This window comes from Oncorhynchus gorbuscha, linkage group LG01, assembly GCF_021184085.1.
Source record: "Oncorhynchus gorbuscha isolate QuinsamMale2020 ecotype Even-year linkage group LG01, OgorEven_v1.0, whole genome shotgun sequence".
Classification (NCBI taxonomy): Eukaryota; Metazoa; Chordata; class Actinopteri; order Salmoniformes; family Salmonidae; genus Oncorhynchus; species Oncorhynchus gorbuscha.
In genome coordinates this window covers 14,041,223-14,066,080 of record NC_060173.1, presented here as the reverse complement: position 1 = coordinate 14,066,080, position 24,858 = coordinate 14,041,223, and the positions used below count along the sequence as shown (strand labels likewise).

At 42.8% G+C, this 24,858-nt stretch overlaps 1 protein-coding gene across 1 annotated transcript; it reads left to right on the top strand.

Annotated features, from left to right (window-relative positions):
- Window positions 1-2,799: 2,799 nt before the first annotated feature.
- slc6a15 (solute carrier family 6 member 15) lies at window positions 2,800-24,610 on the top strand. The gene is made up of 12 exons (XM_046345472.1): window positions 2,800-2,952; window positions 4,572-5,067; window positions 7,744-7,901; window positions 9,187-9,313; window positions 9,613-9,794; window positions 15,790-15,900; window positions 17,134-17,375; window positions 18,236-18,428; window positions 19,109-19,301; window positions 19,817-19,976; window positions 20,274-20,436; window positions 23,135-24,610. The coding sequence occupies exons 2-12, from the start codon at window positions 4,746-4,748 to the stop codon at window positions 23,492-23,494; spliced, it is 2,211 nt and encodes a 736-aa protein (XP_046201428.1). The 5' UTR covers window positions 2,800-2,952; window positions 4,572-4,745; the 3' UTR covers window positions 23,495-24,610.
- Window positions 24,611-24,858: the final 248 nt, after the last annotated feature.

Below are 24,858 nucleotides of genomic sequence, written 5' to 3'. Positions count from 1 at the left end.
TCAGAGCAGGTGCTGAGGCTACAGGGAGGGAGGGAGGGAGGGAGGCAGGGAGGGAGGGAGTGAGGCAGAGAGGGAGGGAGTGAAGTAGGGAGTGAGGCAGGGAGGCTGGGAGGGAGGCAGGGAGGGAGGCAGAGAGGGAAGCCTTGGGTCTTCCTACCAGGCTCCACAGACATTGATACCAATGTCTATGTCTACCTCTCAATGGTCGGGAGAGGTCACAGTGACTCAGCTTTCATTAAAGGGTTAGATAGGGGATTAGGGGGTTCAGAACATGAAGTGAAATTTAGCAAAAAGTGCAACCTATAATTCAGTGGAAAGATCAAATTAGTGTCACACAGCAATGCTACAATAGGCCTACAGTTGGATATATCTGTATCACAAAAGTAAATACAAATGTTAACGAGCTATAGCATATAGCCTATAATGCCTAGGCTACCTACTATCATGACTGTCATAGGCCTACAAAGCAATAATGGCATCATTGAAACAGCTTGCCCAAGTCAAATAGTCTTCCATAATTAACTATGTGTGGAACTTATTTAGGCAGACCATATAGACCTACACTTGGTGGCCAGTTTATTAGGTACATCACCCCGTTCACTAAAATGGTTCGTTCCTACAGACCCAATGAGTCATGTGGCCGTGGCTTGCTATATAAAGCAAGAAGACTGGCATCGAGCCATTCAGTTACTGTTTGATTGAACGTTAGAATGGGCAATACGAGTGACCTAAGCAAATTTGAGCTTAGTATGATCGTCGGTGCCAGGCGTGCTGGTTCCAGTTTCTCAGAAATGGCCAGCCTCCTGGGCTTTTCACACAAGACAGTGTCTAGGGTTTACCAAGAATGGTACGACAAACAAAAAACATCCAGTCAGCTGCAGCCCCGTGAGAGTGAAAACAGCTTGTTGATGAGAGAGGTTGAAGGAGAATGGCAAGAGACGTGCAAAATAAAAGGTGGGCCAGAAATAGGCAAATAATGGTGCAGTACAACAGTGGTGTGAAGGAACGACATCTATATATATTATATATATGCCATTTAGCAGACGCTTTTATCCAAAGCGACTTACAGTCATGTGTGCATACATTTTACGTATGGGTGGTCCCGGGGATCAAACCCACTACCCTGGCGTTACAAGCGCCATGCTCTACCAACTGAGCTACAGAAGGACCACAGTACATGACCAAGATGTTCAAACGTTCATAGATGACCAGCAGGGTCAAATAATAATAGGAGCCATGGGATTCACCTGCTCAACGACAATGTTCAGATACGCTATGGCATTCAAACGTTGCTCAATTGGTATCAGGAGACCTAATGTGTGCCAGGAAAACATTCCCGCACTATTACACCACCGCCACCAACCTGTACTGTTGACAGCAGGTAGGATGTACATGGACTTATGCTGCTTACGCCAAATCCTGACTCTGCCATCAGCATGACGCAACGTCGAATCAGCCAATATTTTTCCACACCACAATTGTCCAGTCTTGGACATCTCATAGCGCACAACTCGTCAGTCCATGACACAGATGGGCTATTGCAGCAGACGACCACACCGGTCAGCTAAAAACAAGAAGAAGCGTCTCCAATGGGCACGCGATTACCAAGACTGGACAATTGTGGTGTGGAAAAATATTGGCTGATTCGACGTTGCGTCATGCTGATGGCAGAGTCAGGATTTGGCGTAAGCAGCATAAGTCCATGTACATCCTACCTGCTGTCAACAGTACAGGTTGGTGGCGGTGGTGTAATAGTGCGGGAATGTTTTCCTGGCACACATTAGGTCTCCTGATACCAATTGAGCAACGTTTGAATGCCATAGCGTATCTGAACATTGTCGTTGAGCAGGTGAATCCCATGGCTCCTATTATTATTTGACCCTGCTGGTCATCTATGAACGTTTGAACATCTTGGTCATGTACTGTTATAATCTCAACCCGGCACAACCAGAAGAGAACTGGCCACCCCTCAGAGCCTGGTTCCTCTCTAGGTTTCTTCCTAGGTTCCTGCCTTTCTAGGGAGTTTTTCCTAGCCACCGTGCTTCTACATCTGCATTGCTTGCTGTTTGGGGTTTAACGCTGGGTTTCTGAAAAGCACTTTGTGACATCGGCTGATGTAAAAAGGGCTTTAGAAATACATTTGATTGATTGATACAGGGGGATCTAACCCAGTGCTAGATAGATGTACCTAATAAACTGGCCACGGAGTGTATTGTAGGCTATAACGGATGGAAATAATGTCACTGATTGATTGCATACCGGGCTACTGTAGTTACATGGTTGTATCTTCTGCAAGGCAAGCAGCACACGAGTTCAGATTGAATTTAGTGGTGATGACCCACAATGCCCTTCACCCTGTGTAGGCTACATTTATTTAATTAAAACAGCATGTAGGCCTATGTCTATTCCACATACCTAATTACAAGTTGTAGTTACAATAGGACAATCACAAGTCAGTCCTAATAGATAGGCTACAGTATAGGCACATTCTACCCACACATACCCCCCTTCTAGTGAAGGATCTAATAAGGGGTTAGTCGTAGTAGAACATACCAAGTGAAAATAGGGGGGGATCAGGAAAAATGTCAAACAATTATTTCGTTTATCCTGCGCATTCACGATGGTAATGAATATAATTATACCATCATAAATCATCCGTAATATACAAAGAGATAAATTGAGCAAAAAGTAATGTAAATTTGGATCAAACATTTATAAACAAAGGAACCAAGCACCCCTATTACCGCGCTGGATGTATTTCTAAATCCTAGAAGAGGCGAAGCACTTGTGTCTGTTTCATACAACACCACAGCAGCGATACAGCACCATATACGCATTAGCCTACAAGTGATGATGTCTGCCCCGTGTATGTGCTTCTGTCACAATTTCATTCCTTGATACGCATCATTCCGAAAAGGACCAACATCCCCATCTTACTGAAGACGACTAAAGGTACATTTCATTTAAAAGGAATAGATGTGTTGGTCTGAATAGGGTGGCAATGCGCAGGATGTGGCCAGGGAGTGTATGATGAAATACCCCACAGGGATGGCACGGAGAAGAGAGATGGGTTGGGCGGGGAGTGAGGAATTAATTGATGTTCATTCCTAGAACAAATTGTATCTTGAATACACAATAGCTCATATGGTGCCAGGTATAGTCCATTGCTTTTTCGGCATTTATGCATTTAATCATGTTTTTTTTCTCAACCACACATGCATAGCATATCGAATAGCTTAATTTAGCCTTTATAGCGGAATGTGCCATACAGTGGCGTATTCAATAAGAACATGGAACTATTTGCTATTCATAATACATGGAAATGCACATGCACATTAATACAGTAGTCAAATGTTATTATAAAGACAACATGAATACCGGTAGGTTTTATCTTTCTGTGTGCTATAGCTACAGACTATTCCAGCTGCACCCTAAAAGGAACTTAACATTTTCAGACTATTAGGCCTATCATTTACGTTTATTTGCTGATGAAATTACGGCCATGCTTTTAAAACGAGGCTAATCTGAAAGTGGCCACAGAAAATCTATTAATCGCTTAAACCACTTGTCGGTGAAAGGCAATACATAGGCTGCTACAATCTGCACCATGGTAACGTTGTTTCATTGTGGTTTTATTTTACTCACAATGTGGAAAACTATGGCCGAATTGTAATCACATTACACCTATCATACTAATACATTTAGGGCTATATTCTGGGTCGTTTTTCTATGTTTTTTTTCGTTTATAGGTTTTCTCTGCTCTCACGTTGAGCTGCGATTACAACGAGTGTTTGGGTTCGTATGCAAATTACCTCGTGTTCTGCGTCAATTATTTGGGCGCGCTGATACGGAATCGTCTCCAGAGATAGCGATGGCCTTTCCATGTTTTAGTCATGCGTCAAAGTAACCAATCAATAGACAATGGCATCAAAAGATTTTGGTCACATTTGTCATATTATTTCCTTGTGACAAAAATATGATTTGAAAAAAAATATTTTAATTATAAACAGAAGTAGAAAGAATACTATTGAATCATTATATCGTTTATCCTCAACAACTGCCCATGGCAAGTTTTCTAAGAAGCGTACACACAGGTTGGACATCATCCAGACTATACCATTTCTGTCTGATAAAAAGATATTAGGGGTGATTATATTCAATTCAAGTGTGATCATACAGCACACAGTATATAGAGAACGGAAACTTTTTTTTTACACACAGACAGACACCCCCCTTACTTCCTTCCTCCCTTCTCTTTATCTCTTCTCTTTCTCAGAAACCATCATTCTTTCTATGTGCATCAGAGAGTGGTGATATCACCAATACTCACTCTCATTCTGCCTTTACTGGAATTATGGATATTATACACTAGGATTTTGTTTGCTTTCCTTTTGGCATTCGCTGATAATGAAGAAAATATCAATATTGTAGCCTAATGTTCATAAAATGGGTCTTGTGTCAACATCTAATAATTATGACAACCCCACTCTGTTTGCCCTGAAATAATGAATATTGAATTTTGAATATGACTACAATACCCTAAATCATTTATTTTTCTTTCCTGCCCCAAGCTTTTGGTGATAATGAAGAAATAAACAACTCATTCGCAACCCTCCATCACACACCTCCAAGACAGAGTCTTTATCCGACAGTCCACCTTTAAGCCCTCAGAACTACCAGAACTGAACTGCCTCCCGCTACCAACCCAAAGACATTCTGCCCCACGCCCTGGTCTGCTTTATCAAATGCCCAAAAACAGCAAGGCCGTCAAGAGAGAGCTTGACGACGATGTCACAGAGTCTGTCAGAGACCTGCTATCCAATGAGGACACGTGTGATGATTCCTTCAAGAAGAGCTCGCTGATTGTGGGTGGCGGCGGAGGTGATGGGGAAGGAAAGGACCTTAATGGAGACATGGACGTGGAGGATGGAGGCTCGGACGCAGAGGATGATGCAGCGAGACCAGCCTGGAACAGCAAGCTGCAGTACATCCTGGCCCAGGTGGGCTTCTCTGTAGGCCTGGGCAATGTCTGGAGATTCCCCTACCTGTGTCAGAAGAACGGAGGGGGTGAGTGGCTGTTGTGCTTATAGGTTAAGGTATGGAAGTCACCTGCCATTATGGTTAGGATTTGGGAAGGTTAGCCTGCCCCATTGTGTGTGTGTGTGTGTGTGTGTGTGTGTGTGTGTGTGTGTGTGTGTGTGTGTGTGTGTGTGTGTGTGTGTGTGTGTGTGTGTGTGTGTGTGTGTGTGTGTGTGTGTGTGTGTGTGTGTGTGTGTGTATGGATGGATGTTAAGTGTGTGAACCTCCTGTTGTGTTGTGGTGTACGTCTGTCAAAACCAGACTGTGACCTTGGTGATCAGAGCTCTCAAGATCAACATTACAGTGGTCACATGACTGTCTGAGTCTGTCTCTGTCTCTCCTCTTTCAATAACCTAGTAACAACCACCAAATAACACAATGATAACCATGCTGCAACAAGCAACAATAACAGCACACAATACTAGCAAACCCCCCTAATTAACCCTTATTCTAACCACACAGCAACAACCAATGACAAATAAAATCTGAAGTTTATTGGTTGTATACACAGATTTGCAGATGTTGTACCAGGTGCAGCGAGATGCTTGTGTTCCTAGCTCTAACAGTGCAGTAATACCTAATGCTTGTGTTTCTAGCTCTAACAGTGCAGTAATACCTAATGCTTGTGTTTCTAGCTCCAACAGGGCAGTAATACCTAATGCTTGTGTTTCTAGCTCTAACAGGGCAGTAATACTTAATGCTTGTGTTCCTAGCTCTAACAGTGCAGTAATACCTAATGCTTGTGTTTCTAGCTCTAACAGTGCAGTAATACCTAATGCTTGTGTTCCTAGCTCTAACAGTGCAGTAATACCTAATGCTTGTGTTTCTAGCTCTAACAGTGCAGTAATACCTAATGCTTGTGTTTCTAGCTCCAACAGGGCAGTAATACTTAATGCTTGTGTACCTAGCTCCAACAGGGCAGTAATACCTAATGCTTGTGTACCTAGCTCCAACAGGGCAGTAATACCTAATGCTTGTGTTTCTAGCTCCAACAGGGCAGTAATACTTAATGCTTGTGTTTCTAGCTCCAACAGTGCAGTAATACCTAATGCTTGTGTGTTTTTAGCTCCAACAGGGCAGTACTACCTACTGCTTGTGTTCCTAGCTCCAACAGGGCAGTAATACCTAATGCTTGTGTTCCTAGCTCCAACAGGGCAGTAATACCTAATGCTTGTGTTCCTAGCTCCAACAGGGCAGTACTACCTAATGCTTGTGTTCCTAGCTCCAACAGGGCAGTAATACTTAATGCTTGTGTTCCTAGCTCCAACAGGGCAGTAATACCTAATGCTTGTGTTCCTAGCTCCAACAGGGCAGTACTACCTAATGCTTGTGTTCCTAGCTCCAACAGGGCAGTAATACTTAATGCTTGTATTTCTAGCTCCAACAGGGCAGTAATACTTAATGCTTGTGTTTCTAGCTCCAACAGGGCAGTACTACCTAGCAATAAATCAATAAATACACACATAACCCAGAAAAATAAAATAAATAAATCAAAACATGTCAAAACGAGCAAAAAAAAGTATTTTATTTGTCACATGCACCGAACACAACTGGTGAAGACTTTATCGCAAACCACTTGCTTACGAGCCCTTCCCAACGAGATATATTTCAATCGACTCAATTCCTTATATGAACTGTAACTCAGTACATTTTTTCAATGAATGCATGTTGCGTTTATATTGTTGCTCAGTGTATATTAAAATGTCAGGTCTCTATATCTATCATCTACCCTCAACCCCGGAAGAAAGTGATTGCAATACTTTTTTTCTGTTAGCCCAAAAGGCAAGCCAGTCAAAAGCACACATTGTTTTGAAACTGTAGCTTATTGAAAGATGTGATATCCTTATTTCTCATTCACCATCAATGACTTTAGAGTTGACAGAATATCAGAATATTTGTGAAAAGCAAAACAGTTAAAGGCTTCGAAGTTAGGTTTTTATGCAAATAATGTACTGGAAATAGATTTTATTCATCTCTTTCAGTTACCTGGCTCTAGCAGTAAAAATGAACCACCATTTCCTGTAAACAAAGGTTTTTGTAATCTCTCTCATGTACCATGTGTCTGTCTACCAGTTGCAGTCTCATCTCTTCTGAGGATGTTCTGATTCCCTGAGAGTAACAGACACAGACAGATCCTATTTTACAGACCTGTGCTATTATGGGCTGTGTCTTAGTCATTCTCCCTGAAGGTGTCTGTAAAGAAGATACAGTTGAAGTCAGAAGTTTACATACACCTTAGCCAAATACAATTAAACTCAGTTTTTCACAATTCCTGACATTTAATCCAAGTAAAAATTCCCTGTTTTAGGATCACCACTTTATTTTAAGAATGTGAAATGTCAGAATAATACTAGAGAGAATGATTTATTTCAGCTTTTATTTATTTCATTACATTCCCATTGGGTCAGAAGTCTACATACACTCAATTAGTATTTGTTAGCATTGCCTTTAAATTGTTTAACTTGGGTCAAACGTTTCAGGTAGTGGGAAGTTACTACATGGTGTGTGTGTTTGTTTGTGTGTGTAGCTGCGTGTGTGTGTGTGCATGTTTGTTTGTGTGTGTGTGGCTGCGTGCACACAGTGTGTGTTCGCAACATGCTCCTGTGTTTGTATGTTTGTGTGTGACATAGTTCTGACCCTGTGTGTGTTGGTTCTTCTCCACAGGGGCGTACCTGGTTCCCTACCTCATTCTGCTGATTGTGATTGGCATCCCCCTGTTCTTCCTGGAGCTGTCAGTGGGGCAGCGGATCCGCAGGGGCAGCATCGGGGTGTGGAACTACATCAGTCCTCGCCTGGGGGGCATCGGTTTCGCCAGCTGTGTGGTGAGTGAAGTTAGCTTCACCGCTTATAAGACTGTGGGTGTAGCACATGGGCATGTGTGAAACTTACTCCTCAGCCTGTCCCCACTTGCACCAGAGAATAGCTAGCATTTTATGTGGTGCCGACTGGTAAGATGCTTCGGGAGGTTGTGTGCTAGCAAAGCAGAGGTCCTGGGTTCTAGTCGACTCAGGAGGAAGCGGTACTCGCTAAGCAAGCAGCGTGACGTCCTTTATATGGCCACCATACACATTTCCTTAGAATAAAGGGGAAAGCACTCAGGACTGTTTCTTTCTGCTTCACAAGCGAACACACACACTTTTTTAAATTTAAACCCATACCCTTAGCATCCTTCTATGGTAATGAATTGAAAGATGACTAGACAAGTCTTCTCCATGTCATCTCAGCCAGTATAAACTACTTCCATGAGTCATTGTGTTCCGGTCTCTGTTTCTTAATGGCTGCAACGCAGTGGAGATAATTTGATTAGCCAGGTTAGAGCAGAAGGAATTCTGGGTACTGAATAGGTCACGTGTCACCAACACCTTTCTGTGAACTAACTGGCAGCATGTGTCAACCATGATAACACCATCAACCATGATAACACTGCCAACCATGATAACACTGCCAACCATGATAACACTGCCAACCATGATAACACTGTCAACCATGATAACACCATCAACCATGATAACACTGCCAACTATGATAACACTGCCAACTATGATAACACTGCCAACCATGATAACACTGCCAACCATGATAACACTGCCAACCATGAAAACATTGCTAACCATGATAACACTGCCAACCATGAAAACATTGCTAACCATGATAACACTGCCAACCATGAAAACATTGCTAACCATGATAACACTGCCAACAATGAAAACTTTGCTAACCATGATAACACTGCCAACCATGAAAACATTGCTAACCATGATAACACTGCCAACAATTAAAACATTGCTAACCATGATAACACTGCCAACCATGAAAACATTGCTAACCATGATAACACTGCCAACCATGATAGTATGTGCTGTTTGAGGATGGTTTAAATGTAGTCGTTTGACAGGTGGTAGCATGTTAAACTGATTTTGTTGAACTAGTGTGTCGACTTCGCTTACTCTGTTAGGGTTGCTAGAAAACTCATTAAGACAAATGCATTTATAATAAGCACCATATCGATAACGTTTGATTGATTTATTTGAGTGAGTGATGTGCGTTTATTAGGTAGTGATGATTTAGATTGTGTGTTTAAACACTTAACCTGTTTCTGTACTGCAGGTGTGTTTCTTTGTGGCCCTCTACTACAATGTAATTATAGGGTGGAGTCTCTTCTACTTCTCCCAGTCCTTCCAGCAGCCTCTGCCATGGCACGAGTGTCCTCTGTTCAAGAACAAAACCACTACGTGTAAGACACACACACACCCTCATCACCCATCACATGCTCACACCTTCATGACACACGAGGCAATAACTACCCTAATGAGTGTCTCTTAATAACTAGCTTACAAGTTCACATAAAGTGTGTGATAAAGCCATGATGCTTATACCACCCAGTGACAGCAATACAGTAAGCCATTAGCCATACTGTACATTCACAGTAATCCATTATAAAGTGTGTTCTACTGAGTGTGGTGACCACAGAAACTCAACTCCAGGTGTTCTGCACCTGTTTCATCAGTAACATGTTGTCCCTCCTCCCTCCAGACGTAGTGCCTGAGTGTGAGAAGAGCTCGGCTACCACCTACTACTGGTACCGTGAGGCTCTGAACATCTCTGACTCCATCTCTGAGAGCGGAGGCCTCAACTGGAGGATGACCATCTGTCTGCTGGCTGCCTGGTCCATGGTCTGCCTGGCCATGATCAAAGGCATCCAGTCCTCTGGGAAGGTGAGTGAGTGAGTGAGTGAGTGAGTGAGTGAGTGAGTGAGTGAGTGAGTGAGTGAGTGAGTGAGTGAGTGAGTGAGTGAGTGAGTGAGTGAGAGAGAGAGAGAGAGAGAGAGAGAGAGACGATGGGAAATTGACCTAAGTCTGCAAGTAAGACAGAGAGAGCAGGTGAAAGAAAAAAAGCTTGCTAGATATTTACTGTGTCTTGTCTTTGGCAATGCCGGATTAATTGATATGACATGCTATTCTATAAAATAATTTATCTGTAATTAATATCACCGGATTGAGCTAATCATGTAAATGTAATTAACTAGAGAGGCGGGGCACCACAAAATAATATTTATAGAGCTGTTATCTTCCGAGTAAACTCTTAAAGACCTAGTAATATTTTACATCAATAGCAGTCAATATTAATCGTCACCTTAATTCAGTCTCATCTGAATGTTGTAAGTTCTTGGTCATCTTCACGGACCCTGGCTAAAAAGTTGAATCAGCAATACAAAATTGGGTTGAATTATTTATTTACTAAATACCTAACTAATCACACAGAATTACACATAAACATAATTAATCATAACTTGATTACAAATTACGTTATAAAGGAAAATGTCCCTAGTGGGCGGAACAGATATGACAGCTTGTTACACAAAATAAAAGGGGCTGGGTTTGAGTGAAAGAGCGGGAAGACTGAGGAACAAAGGGTGAAGCTGTGCTATCGTAAATACAGTATCTTATGCATTCTAAATTACCGCCCATTTGGAAAAGGAAAATGTAATAAATATTTACTCTGAGCTACGCTTCGGTAGGTTGGTGGTAGATGGAAGGCCGTGTTGCCCAACCGAGTCCTTTGAAGAAGGTCTCCGGGTATGGATACGTTGTAGCAACGTTGTTGTGTGGTAGACGGGATACTCTGTCTGTTCCTTCCTAACCTGCGTTTGCAGCTGTTGTTGCTAACTCAACGGCTAGGAGGTATCACTTCTGTAGTGAATAAGAGTTCAAAGTTCATACCATTCGCAACCAAAGCTAACACTGATGTTGGCTTCGTTCTGTAGTTATTATCTGAACCATTCTGACATCGGACCGTCGTCCTCACATCCTCGTAACCAGAGGTTATATTGTCGTCAAATCCATTTGAATCCCACTTTGTAATACAACAAAATACGGAAAAAGTCATGTGGTGTGAATACTTCCTGAAAGCACTGGATCTTGAACATTGTCATTCTCTTTAGATTGCTACACAGTTTGAGGTGACTGCTGTTACCATACAAATATTATTGGCTGATTTGACTATGATCTGTAGTATTTTGGGCGAATGTAGATTAGACCTATTTCATATCACTCCAAGGAATGTTTACCGGCAGCAACCTACTAATGTACATATACTGTAAAATACAAATTTTACATCTGTTCTGAATGTATAAGATTACATATAAAATGGCTACCGTGCAGTGGTTAGTCACATGTGCTGAATAAAAGAGGTGTAGACCTTAGTGAAATGCTTACTTACGAGCCCCTAACCAACAATGCAGTTTTAAAAAGATAAGAATAAGAAATAAAAGTAACAAGTAATTAAAGAGCAGCAGTAAAATAACAATAGCAAAACTAGATACAGGGTGGTACCGGTATAGAGTCAATGTGCAGGGGCACCGGTTAGTTGAGGTAATATGTATATGTAGGTAGAGTTATTAAAGTGACTATGCATAGATGATAACAACATAGAGTATCAGCAATGCAATTATTCTGGGTAGCCATTTGATTAGATGTTCAGGAGTCTTATGGCTTGGGGGTAGAAGCTGTTTAGAAGCCTCTTGGACTTAGACTTGATGCTCCGGTACCGCTTGCCGTGCGGTAGCAGAGAGAACAGTCTATGACTAGGGTGGCTGGGGTCTTTGACAATTTTTATGGCCTTCCTTTGACACCACCTGGTATAGAGGTCCTGGATGGCAGGAAGCTTGGCCCCAGTGATGTACTGTGCCATTCGCATTACCCTCTATAGTGCCTTGCGGTCGGAGGCAGTGATGCAACCAATGCAATGCTCTCGATGGTGCAGCTGTAGAACCTTTTGAGGATCTGAGTACCCATGCCAAATATTTTCAGTCTCCTGAGGGGGAATAAGTTTTGTGCCCTCTTCAGCCAGTAGTTTTGAAAGCGGTGCTCACCAACCAAAACAGGTCCTTGTTTTTTGTGTACTATGTCATCCAATTGTGTACTACCTCATCTATTTTGTATATGTTACATCCTGCAATTTATATATATTTTTACAATTCGTACAATATGTTACAAATTTGGTGTACTTAAAGGAGAAGTAACTTAAAAAAAAAAACATCTACATTTTTTATGAAAATGTCATGTTATAGAATAGTCCATACAACTTTTCTGTATATGAGTCGCGCAAAAGGGAATATAACATTGCGGATAAAGTTTGGAATGACACAATTTAATGTGTAGAACATCTAAAAACCTGCAATCACAATGCTGAGATCTTTTCAGTTTCTAAAACAATGTATTTGGGTGTTTTCGGGGGGCCTTTGTTCATGTTTTTATGGAGTCCTGATACAACAACGAGGATGAGGAAGTGATTTGCTGTTTGGGGTAAGTTTCTTAAAAACATGTGAAATCACAAAAGAAGGTGTCTGGACCCTTCTTTAACATGCCATTGATGTCAAAAATAGAGATTTGTTTGTAAAAAATGAAAATTCTCCTTTAAGATCCCGGACTGCCTCTAACAATGAACAAGTGTGAGGCCCTCTTTGGACCCCACAACGGTCTCGATGGCCTTTTAAGTTGGAGAGAGAGTGGAAATGGCTATGAGCTTTCCTTTCCACTCCTAGTGAAGGGACTAGAGCAGGAGAACCTTTGAAGCTTTGCCACACAAAAGAATATTAATGTCCCTCTCGCCCCTCGTTTACAAAAGCCTATTCCTAGGAGTATCCCCACTGGGATCTACATTTTCTTTTTACTTTCTGTGTGTGGGTATGAGGGTGCAAGAAAGGCCGAGGGAGAGAGGGAAGCAGACCGGTTGCCATGGTTTTATGCTCTCTTTTGCATGATTGTTAGGAGTGTACTCACAAAAAAAGAAACTGAGGGAGAAAAGAAATAACATTTAGCTGATTGTGTGGTGAAGAGGGAGTGTACTGAATGGCTGGGTACTAAATGGCTCATTCATTTTTCACTCAAAATCTACTTTTTGCTCGCATTGTTGACATAAAATGATGTGGAGCTACAAAAGAACGCATCAAAGTAAAAGCACCGTTATGGCAAGTTTGAGTTGCCGTAACCATAGATAGTGTTGGAGGAAAAAATATCCATTCAGTTGCATATCGCAAATATTCATTTGGAGGATATTGTATCGATACTTTCACTCCCAAGTATGAATTTGTAAAAACATTATTTATTTTTTCCAGGTAGCGTTACCCTGCACTAGTCGGCTGTACCTGTGCCAAAACTCCTGTATTTTTCATTCTATAGCTTGTTCTCCAGCTAGCTAGTCAACGTGTTTTCAGCGCTTTAATTTCCATGACTGATCAAAAATAATAATATTTAACCTTTATTTTGACAGGGAGTCAATTCTGAAACCATATACATCTAAATAAAATACACACATTAACTACACATCCACATTAAAATACACACATTAACTACACATCTAAATAAAATACACACATTAACTACACATCCACATTAGAATACACATTATTAAACACAATCATGACAAACAAACACATTCTTCAGTAAAAAGGTCCCCTAACAACAGTCTGAAGTTCCCTACAGGCACAAATTCCTCCCATTTTAAAGTGCATTGGAGATCAATCCACATGTAAGGCGCAAAAAAAAATGAAGGCATATCTAAGGGCTCAAAGGGCCAGAGTTAGCCATCCCTGAGATCAGGTCTGGGAGCTCGTACGTCTGCAGGTTAAATAAAGTAAGGAATGGTGGAAGTGTATGCAGTAGGGCTTTATAAACAAAAACAACTGCAATGCATTGATCTAGTAGACTTCAAAGAGGGCCGGCCTACTTTCTGATACAGAATGCAGTGATGTGTGCTGAACCTATCCCATGGCCCGAAGGGAAATGGAGCTTAAACCGTTATAGCATCAGGTGGTGTCATTTTAACATCTAGTCTAAGCTTAGGCATTCAGGTGGTGTCATTTTAACATCTAGTCTAAGCTTAGGCATTCAGGTGGTGTCATTTTAACATCTAGTCTAAGCTTAGGCATTCAGGTGGTGTCATTTTAACATCTAGTCTAAGCTTAGGCATTCAGGTGGTGTCATTTTAACATCTAGTCTAAGCTTAGGCATTCAGGTGGTGTCATTTTAACATCTAGTCTAAGCTTAGGAATTCAGGTGGTGTCATTTTAACATCTAGTCTAAGCTTAGGCATTCAGGGGGTGTCATTTTAACATCTAGTCTAAGCTTAGGCATTAAGGTGGTGTGATTTTAACATCTAGTCTAAGCTTAGGCATTAAGGTGGTGTGATTTTAACATCTAGTCTAAGCTTAAGCATTCAGCTGGTGTGATGTTAACACCTTGCCTAAGCTTAGGCATTCACAACTGTTTGACCAGCGCAGGATTAAGCTCTATCTGTCCCTCCAGTTGACCTGGTTTGCCCTTTAGAGGCCATCAGGCATGCAGAGGCCCACGCCTGAACCCAACCCTGCTCATGAGTGAACTCTAAACCATCTTAAATCTTAAACCACGTCTCAGAGCCTGTGTGGTGACTCAACCTACCCACCCCGCTCTTCAACCACAATCCCCTAGTATCCTCCCAGATAAAATACAGTATATCACCAAGCACAAAGCAAGGCCCCTCCCTCTGTCAGCTTAGTGGGACAGTGGTACAAAAGCTCTTGTGTGGGCCCTGACCCAGAGGCCGGTCAGCACCCGTGGCCCCATAGCAGTTCAGTAGAGTAGACCTCCCCTGGGATAGGACCTCCTATTGCGTCACTCACTTCAATCACTTGCTACTTCTTCTGTATTCTTCCACTCACTGTATAGTGGTCCGCAGGGCTGTGTATTTCTCTATGGGTTACTGCCACCCCCACAGGTCAGGAGGGGACAACAGAGGCAGCCTCAGAGATCCCTTTCGATAAAGCCCAGAAGAGGTAGCTTCAGAGATTTGTATTTGTTATGGATCCCCATTAGCTGTTGCCAAGGCAGCAGCTACTCTTCCTATGGTCCAGACACATTAAGACACATCACAAAATAAACTAAATAAAACATATCACATCACTACATGTCCACAGCACAAAATGTACAATACAACTATATTACAATGTACAATACCACCATACAACAATATTACAATGTACAATACCACCATACAACAATATTACAATGTACAATACCACCACACAACAATATTACAATGTACAATACCACCATACAACAATATTAAAATGTACAATACCGCCATACAACAATATTAAAATGTACAATACCACCATACAACAATATTAAAATGTACGTGTGTGTGCATGTGTGTGTGTCTCTTCACAGTCCGCGTTGTTCCATGAGGTGTAGTTTTATTGTTTTTTTTTTTTTTTAAAATCACATCTTACTGCTTGCATGAGTTGCTTGATGTGGAATAGAGTTCCATGTAGTCATGGCTCTATGTAGTACTGTACGCCTCCCATAATCTGTTCAGGACTTGGGGACTGTGAAGAGACCTCTGGTGCCATGTATTGTAGGGTCAGCATGGTTGTCTGAGCTGTGTGCCAGTAGTTTAGACAGAAAGCTCTGTATTTCCAACATGTAAATCCCTCTCACAAAGACAAGTAGTGATGCAGTCAAGCGCTCATCTGCTTTGAGCCAGGAGAGTTTGACATCCATGTGATTGACGTTAGATCTCTGTGTACATTTAAGGGTTTATATAGTTATTAACCCCAGAGAGACAGGGTCTGAGATAGATTTGTCAATAAGTAAAGTCTCCAAGTCAGCCATTCACTTTGTAATGTACGAGTTGCAACACGTTTGTTCTTCTGTTGTGGTTGTTTTACAGGTGATGTACTTCAGCTCGTTGTTCCCTTACGTGGTGCTGATCTGTTTCCTGGTTCGGGCTCTGCTCTTGAAAGGCTCTGTGGACGGCATCCGACACATGTTTACCCCCAAGGTACAGTACCCTAACCCCTAAGGTACAATAATGTTGCTTTATAGTTTCACCCGATGTAATGGTGCCTTGTTCACACCCAGGCACAGTCAACCAAATCCTACTGCATACAGCCAACATTGTGCACTACACTGCAGGCAAAGTCAGGAACCAGACTTCTTCAGAGAGTCAGCCTATGCACTTGTTTGATCCAATGCACTTTTTAAAATATATATTTTTTATCTCACCTTTATTTAACCAGGTGGGCCAGTTGAGAACAAGTTCTTATTTAGAACTGCGACCTGGCCAAGATAAAGCAAAGCAGTGCAACAAAAACAACAACACAGACTTACACATGGGATAAACAAACGTACAGTCAATAACACAATAGAAAAATCTATGTACTCTTGTTTGATCCAATGCACTCGTTTGATCCAGTTGTGGATCAATGTTACATTGTTAACTTTACTGAAACAGGAAGGAAAATATATCGACTGAAAATGTGCCATAAATGTAAAAATAGATTTTTACCGGAGCTCAGCTATTCAACAGCAATGGCCTTCAACATTGTTCATTTTACTAAAGAGGAAGGCCATGTTAAATGAAAATGTCTGTTATAGGTTGGCTACTCAGCTGCCGTGGCCCAATGGCAACTCAGGCAAAAGGAATAATTTAATTTGGACTCTGCTGTGGTGGCAGACTTGTCACCATGGTAACAGGAGTCGCTCGGTGCTCCCTGCTTTATGTAACATCCACAACGGTGTGTTCCGTTCATTTCACAACAGTCTCGTGTGTCTGCTGCTTCTCACACGGCTGACATCTTCCTACTTCAAAGGCCTTCGCTGCGTCTCCTGTGTGCAGGGAAGGAGACATCAAAAGCAGGGTTCATTGTGTGCTGTATAGTGTGTGCCTTGTAACTGTGTTAAGCCCATCACCACACAAAGATACTGTAGGATATTTGAGGGCAGTGGCATGATGGATATGCTCTCAGTATGTTGTGTCCTTGTTTAATCTTCCACAGTTTTGACAAATTTGACACTCTCAACCATGATTCACATGTCCACTGCTCTGCTCCATTGGTCCAAACAATGGTTTGTCCATTACTAGAGATTCCTACAATAAATAGCGTAGTGTTGTCCTAAAGTGCCAAATGTTTGTCAAATGAATCCACAGCAAGGAGAGATGAGTCCTCAACTCCAGTTGATCTTCCTTTTGTCAGCACCTCACCTAAAATGTCCATTCTTTATTTCCTTCCAGTTGGAGATCATGCTGGAGGCCAAGGTGTGGCGTGAGGCGGCCACGCAGGTCTTCTTCGCCCTGGGCCTGGGCTTCGGAGGCGTCATAGCCTTCTCCAGCTACAACAAGCGGGACAACAACTGCCACTTTGACGCAGTGCTCGTCTCCTTCATCAACTTCTTCACCTCTGTGCTGGCCACCCTGGTGGTGTTTGCTGTGCTCGGCTTCAAGGCCAACATCATGAACGGCAAGTGCGTCGCACTGTAAGTATGGATACGCAATTAAGCTGTCGTCAATTAATCAATTCAAATGTATTTATTATACTGAGTATGTGAACACACTTGACAGAAAGGGGGGAAAGGAAAACATTGTTCCTCAAAGGTAATCTACCTTTTTGATGCTGACATGAAGTTTGGGAGGGCGGCTCCCCTTTTGTAGACCAGCGGATCAATTTAGGAACCCAGTTGTGGTCTCAACTTGCTGTTGAGAGTTAGAATAGTACAATATACAAGGTGCAATTTCAAAATGTGGTTGTGCATGAGCAATTTATCTCTTTATGTCAGTCACTGACAGTCACTCAATTAGCCCATGTAAGATAAAATGTTTTATATTTGTAAGTTAGTCTAGCCAGCTTTCTAAACTTGTAGTAATCATGGCCGAATTACCGATAGGGGGCCACCATTTACTTTATTAGTCACTGTCACTCAGATATCATATTAAAAACAGCAAACATTTCACTCCACCACATGGCAAAATCAGTAGAATTGCTTGAAGTGAGTTATAAAATTGCAAAAAGGGTGTCAAGAGCTGCTAGAGGGGACAAGAGGGGACACAACAATATGGTGCTCACAAGGTGGGGGGAGCCCACCAACAAAATGTCACTTAGGGCCCCCAAAAGGCTAGGGTCGGCTCTGACTGCATGTGTGGGTATGGATTTGGGTATGCAGACCCACGAGCCACTGCGGCCTCTCATGATAATTTCAGATGTATTGTAACTCCCACCCCAATCAAAGTGACCCATTCCTGGTCTTTAAGATATTAGCAATAAGGCCTAGAATACATTAGCAAAGTCTACGAAAGAGCGTCCATTTAATCTGGTCTTATTTCATTTTCTACCTCTCAGGAACACTAAGAAGATAGTGGGTTTGCTGGGGAACGAGATCAGCCGTGATCTGATCCCCCACCACATCAACTTCAGCGCCACTGTGAGCGCTGAGGACTACCAAGAGATGACTAGGCTCATCAGAGGGGTGACGGAGAAGGATTACCCGCGCCTGGGCCTGGGCTCCTGCAGCATCGAGGAAGAGCTCAACAAGGTGAGGGGCCATTGTCTTCTGACAGCTACAGCACATCATTCTAATGTGTTGGTCAGTGCAGACGGCCGTCGCAACATCTGACGTAACGGGGCTCATAGAATGTAGAACGGTGATATGTCATTTTGTATCTTTTATGATCATAATCACTTAGGTAGCATTCTACTTGAAGAAAACACAAGCAGTCATGAAAACTGGTGTCACACATGGTGTCATCACGACAACTGACTTTACACTGTCATGTCTCAAACCAGGATTAGCTACGCCTATCCAATGAACATTCTTTGTGTCATAACAAAGAAGCTGTAAAGTGTTACTGAATGCGGTTTCCCACAGACTGTGTTAGACCTATCTCTCCATCTTGTCTACACACTTTGAGATTTCCAGGAACCCGCTTGGTTTAAGTTGCTTCCCCTTTCGTTGAACACCGTTTGGTAGACTGCTACTTTAGTGCATTTCTGTTCCCTTGCTGTTACTTGTGTGTTCCAAGTCAGTGTGAATAATTAATAAGGTATTGACTTAACAGGAAAGCACAGCGTCAGACACAGAGGCCCTGTAAATCTACAACATGGCTCAAGTTTACAATCATGTGATTCCTTGGGGACAAAGGCCTTACTAGAAGTGGATATTACTGACGTAAACCTCATCTTCATCTTCCTCCGCCTGCTCCTTATCCTCCTCAGGCAGTGCAGGGTACAGGCCTGGCCTTCATCGCCTTTACAGAGGCCATGACCCACTTCCCTGCGTCTCCCTTCTGGTCTGTCATGTTCTTCCTGATGCTGGTTAACCTGGGCCTGGGCAGCATGTTCGGAACCATCGAAGGAATCATCACACCCCTGGTCGACACCTTCAAAGTCCGCAAGGAGTTCCTCACAGGTCAGTCAGAGAGAGGGGATGAAGGAAGAGATGGGTCATTACTTCTCATTTCAACTTTCTGTGATTCCTCTTATCTCCTCGTCTCCTTCTCAATCTTTTTTTGAGAAGGTCCAAGGTCCCTCTCTGACCTTTTTCTTCAGAGGAGAAAAAGAGTCAAAGAATTGAGGAAAAACAAAATGGAAAGAGCCTGTGTCAGTTTGTGGAGGTAGACCTTTCCCAAAATGTATCCTCAGCTGAACTCTTGATGTGTGTTTGCCATCGTAACAGGTCAATAGTATTACCCAGGTGCATGTGTTGTCTCTTTGCTCTAATGCTTCTGGCTTAATAATGATGTCATAATACTACCTCTACTGCAGAGCAGATGTCTGGCACCAAATATAATGTTTTAGAATTGATACACTTATTAGTGCAGCAACATGTTGACAAATATTGTGCATGAATTCTGTTAACGAGGATGGCATTTCTCCCCCTTGCACCGTTTCAATAATGTCCATGTTGTCTCCCTCTTGTATCAGTGGGCGTCTGTCTGCTGGCCTTCTTCATTGGCCTGCTGTTCGTCCAACGTTCTGGGAACTACTGGGTGGCCATGTTCGATGACTACTCTGCCACACTGCCTCTGCTCATAGTGGTCATCCTGGAGAATGTGGCTGTTGCTTGGGTCTATGGGACTGACAAGTATGTACAGTACATATCAAATCATATACAGAATGGCAGTAATCTGTGGTTTTCTACACTTTAATTCAAAATCCAAAGCTGTCCATCCAAATACAATGGAAAAAAACAGTATTTGATTCAGTAATCAGGATGAGCTGAACATGAAAAGTAATTGTGAAATAATACCACTAAACTGTACTTTTATCTCCTATCACCTGTTGAACATAATTGCCAAAGTCAACACAGTCTAAACTGAGTACCATTATGTTTGTTCACCTCCTGTGGTGGTATCCCGTCTCCGTCTCTCCTCCTACCCAGGTTCTTTGAGGATCTGAAGGACATGCTGGGCTTCACTCCGTTCCGGTTCTACTACTACATGTGGAAGTACGTGACCCCCCTGCTGCTCATCCTGCTGCTGGGCTCCAGTGTGATCCAGCTGGGAATGACCCCACCCAGCTACAGCGCCTGGATCAAGGACCTGGTGAGTCGCCTCTCTTTGGTGCAACTGGATAAGGCCAAAACACAATAGTTCAGTTTAATGAACTATTGTTTCAGTCGATGGGATGTGCAAGATTCTTCTCCACTCCTACCTGGCATATGTTGATTTTGTACGTTTGCCCACTGACAAAGAAATGATCAGTCTATAATTTTAATGGTAGGTTTATTTGAACAGCGAGAGACAGAATAACAACAACAAAATCCAGAAAAACTCATGTCAAAAATGTTATAAATTGATTTGCATTTTAATGACGGAAATAAGTATTTGACACCCTCTCAATCAGAAAGATTTCTGGCTCCCAGGTGTCTTTTATACAGGTAACGAGCTGAGATTAGGAGCACACTCTTAAAGGGAGTGCTCCTAATCTCAGCTTGTTACTGTATAAAAGACACCTGTCCACAGAAGCAATCAATTAATCAGATTCCAAACTCTCCACCATGGCCAAGACCAAAGAGCTCTCCAAGGATGTCAGAGACAAGATTGTAGACCTACACAAGGCTGGAATGGGCTACAAGACCATCGCCAAGCAGCTTGGTGAGAAGAACAGTTGGTGCGATTATTCGCAAATGGAAGAAACACAAAAGAACTGTCAATCTCCCTCGGCCTGGGGCTCCATGCAAGATCTCACCTCGTGGAGTTGCAATGATCATGAGAACGGTGAGGAATCAGCCCAGAACTACACTGGAGGATCTTGTCAATGATCTCAAGGCAGCTGGGACCATAGTCACCAAGACAACAATTGGTAACACACTACGCCGTGAAGGACTGAAATCCTGCAGTGCCCGCAAGGTCCCCCTGCTCAAGAAAGCACATATACATGCCCGTCTGAAGTTTGCCAATGAACATCTGAATGATTCAGAGGACAACTGGGTGAAAGTATTGAGGTCAGATGAGACCAAAATGGAGCTCTTTAGCATCAACTCAACTCGCAGTGTTTGGAGGAGGAATGCTGCCTATGACCCCATGAACACCATCCCCACAGTCAAACATGGAGGTGGAAACATTATGCTTTGGAGGTGTTTTTCTGCTAAGGGGACAGGACAACTTCACTGCATCAAAGGGACGATGGATGGGGCCATGTACCGTCAAATCTTGGGTGAGAATCTCCTTCCCTTAGCCAGGGCATTGAAAATGGGTCATGGATGGGTATTCCAGCATGACAATGACCCAAAACACACGGCCAAGGCAACAAAGGAGTGGCTTAAGAAGAAGCACATTAAGGCCCTGGAGTGGCCTAGCCAGTCACCAGACCTTAATCCCATAGAAAATCTGTGGAGGGAGCTGAAGGTTCGAGTTGCCAAACGTCAGCCTCGAAACCTTAATGACTTGGAGAAGATCTGCAAAGAGTGGGACAAAATCCCTCCTGAGATTTGTGCAAACCTGGTGGCCAACTCCAAGAAACGTCTGACCTCTGTGATTGCCAACAAGGGTTTTGCCACCAAGTACTAAGTCATGTTTTGCAGAGGGGTCAAATACTTATTTCCCTCATTAAAATGCTAATCAATTTATAACATGTTTGACATGCGTTTTTCTGGATTTTTTTGTTGTTATTCTGTCTCTCACTGTTCAAATAAACCTACCATTAAAATTATAGACTGATCATTTCTGTCAGTGGGCAAACGTACAAAATCAGTAGGGGATCAAATACTTTTTCCCCTGACTGTATCTTCTTGTCTCCTTTATCCACACCGATTTGTAATGTACCTGGAGCAGTCACTCGATATGCGCTTTGCCATGTTAGCTTCACCAATAGGAACTCGATATGCGCTTTGCCATGTTAGCTTCACCAATAGGAACACTCGATATGCGCTTTGCCATGTTAGCTTCACCAATAGGAACACTCGATATGCGCTTTGCCATGTTAGCTTCACCAATAGGAACACTCGATATGCGCTTTGCCATGTTAGCTTCACCAATAGGAACACTCGATATGCGCTTTGCCATGTTAGCTTCACCAATAGGAACACTCGATTTGCGCTTTGCCATGTTAGCTTCACCAATAGGAACACTCGATATGCGCTTTGCCATGTTAGCTTCACCAATAGGAACACTCGATATGCGCTTTGCCATGTTAGCTTCACCAATAGGAACACTCGATATGCGCTTTGCCATGTTAGCTTCACCAATAGGAACACTCGATATGCGCTTTGCCATGTTAGCTTCACCAATAGGAACACTCGATATGCGCTTTGCCATGTTAGCGTCATAAATACTCCACTGTTGGATTATCAAGATCAGCACAGATGGAGGAGAGGACTATGGGCCGAAGCCCGACAGCAATGTAAAGGCAATTTCCTATTGAGCCGACATATGCAGGAGTTTACCATGAATGCAGTTTCCGCTTACGCGGAAACAGTGCCTTTAACTTTCAATCACGCTGTAGGCTGAACTTAACACGATACGGATAGAGCCCTTAGACTTACTGTAAGACAAGAGGACTTCACACTATTATCACGAGCTCAACTTTCTGTCCCGTGGTTTTAGTGTCAGTATCAGTGTCAATGTGTTTACCTGTCTGGTATCCTTGGTGACCGGTTGTAACATTCTGGTCGTAGTTGTACTCCGTCCAGTCAGAACCTTGATAAACCTTCCTCCCCTCCAGGCCAGTGAGAGGTCTATGAGCTACAATAGTAAACAGTAGTAGTAGTAACCTCTAACCTCCCTCGGTCTCCCCCTCCAGGCCAGTGAGAAATCCCTGAGCTACACTCCGTGGGGCCTGGCGGTCTGTATCTCCCTGGTGGTAATGGCCATCATGCCCGTGCCCGTGGTGTTCTTCCTCCGCTACTTCAACATCATCGACGAGAACGCCGGCGTCGTCTCCACCATCTCATACAAGAAGGGCTGCATCATCCAGGAGATAGCCAGGCCCGAGGAGGAGGACGACGCCAGCCTCATCCATGCCAAGTCGCCCTCGCCCATGCCCGGCAACAGCATCTACCGCAAGCAGAACGGAGGGGTTCCCGATTCCACCCCCAACGGCCGCTATGGTATTGGTTACTTGATGGCCGACATGCCGGACATGCCCGAGTCAGACTTATAGCATGTTGTATCTGGTACTCCGCCCTACTGGCTGGCCAACCAATCCCTCTTTTGCGTGCGTTTAGTCGTGGGAATCGTCATCTGCATATTTTTACTCTTATATTTTTACTGTATATTCTTTATAGATATCGTAGCTGCTCCCTTTCATGTTGTCCTTTTCCCGTTTTGCTGTAAAAACGATTAAGAAGGTGTGCACAATGTATACTGTACATACCATCTCCTTTTGTCTTCCCCACCCAGTCCTTCCTTGGCTCAGTCCCAAATGGAACCCCTCAGCCCCGTCTTGAAGCTCAATACAGTACAGTATAGGTGTAAGCAATAAGGTGGACACTCCACCAAGCCTGCTATAGTTGCTCTACAAGGGACTTAGGCTAGGGACAAGTGAAGATCAGGTTTGGGGTTAATTCCATTTCAAATCAGGAAGTAAACTGAAATTAAAAATGTTCTCATAGAGGAAGCGATGTGAATTTTTCAGTTTACTTCCTGAATCACCAAATTGAAATGGAATTGATCCCAACCCTGAGGGATAGATTTGGGACTGGGCCTTTTGTCTGTCTCTGGAAGATGCAGGTTGAGTGTTGTCCCCCCTGGTCCTGCTGTAGAATGCCTGTGTACATTGTGACCTCACCCCTGGCCCAGAGTTCTGAGATTAATAGCAGCGCAGCCTCTTTGGGAGACATACGTGTTGGCAATGATGCAATACTGACCACATTTCTTTAGTGTAAGTACAATATAGTGCAAACAGCAAAAGGATGGCATTGAAACTGAACCCCCCCCAACCAAACCCCCCCCAAAAATGTGCCTAAATAACTTATGATATTTGTTTATAGAATACATGGTGGACGTTGTATATTTAAGGTATTCTGTAAATATAAATATTATAAATATTATAAATATATTTACCCTATCTGAATAGTTTGGAAAGAAGTGCTTAAAATCCTTTCAGCTGGTTCCATTTTTTGTTTACTGATGTGCTGTCAATCTATGTAGAGGTTTGACCCCTCTTGATAAACTTGTAAATATTTTTTTCCTCCATGAAATGGCTTCATAACGCAATGTATTTTTTCCCCCTGTTGAGATTAAAGATCAAACTTGGTCCATACTGGGCACTAATGTCTGTGTAGTTCTCACTGTTGGTCTGTCAGGGAAATGTAAACTGTGTCTTTTGTTTGATGTGATTCACTGAGAGACTCATGGTGAAGGATACATTAATGTGTGGCCTATGTAACGGTGTTGCACAGCCCTCTAGCGTGCATGACAAACATCTTTACATTGTCAGATGACAATCTAAGGACAGGGAGGCAGGCAATATATAACAATTTTACAAAATACAAACATTGGTTAAAAGTCAAACAGAATTTACTG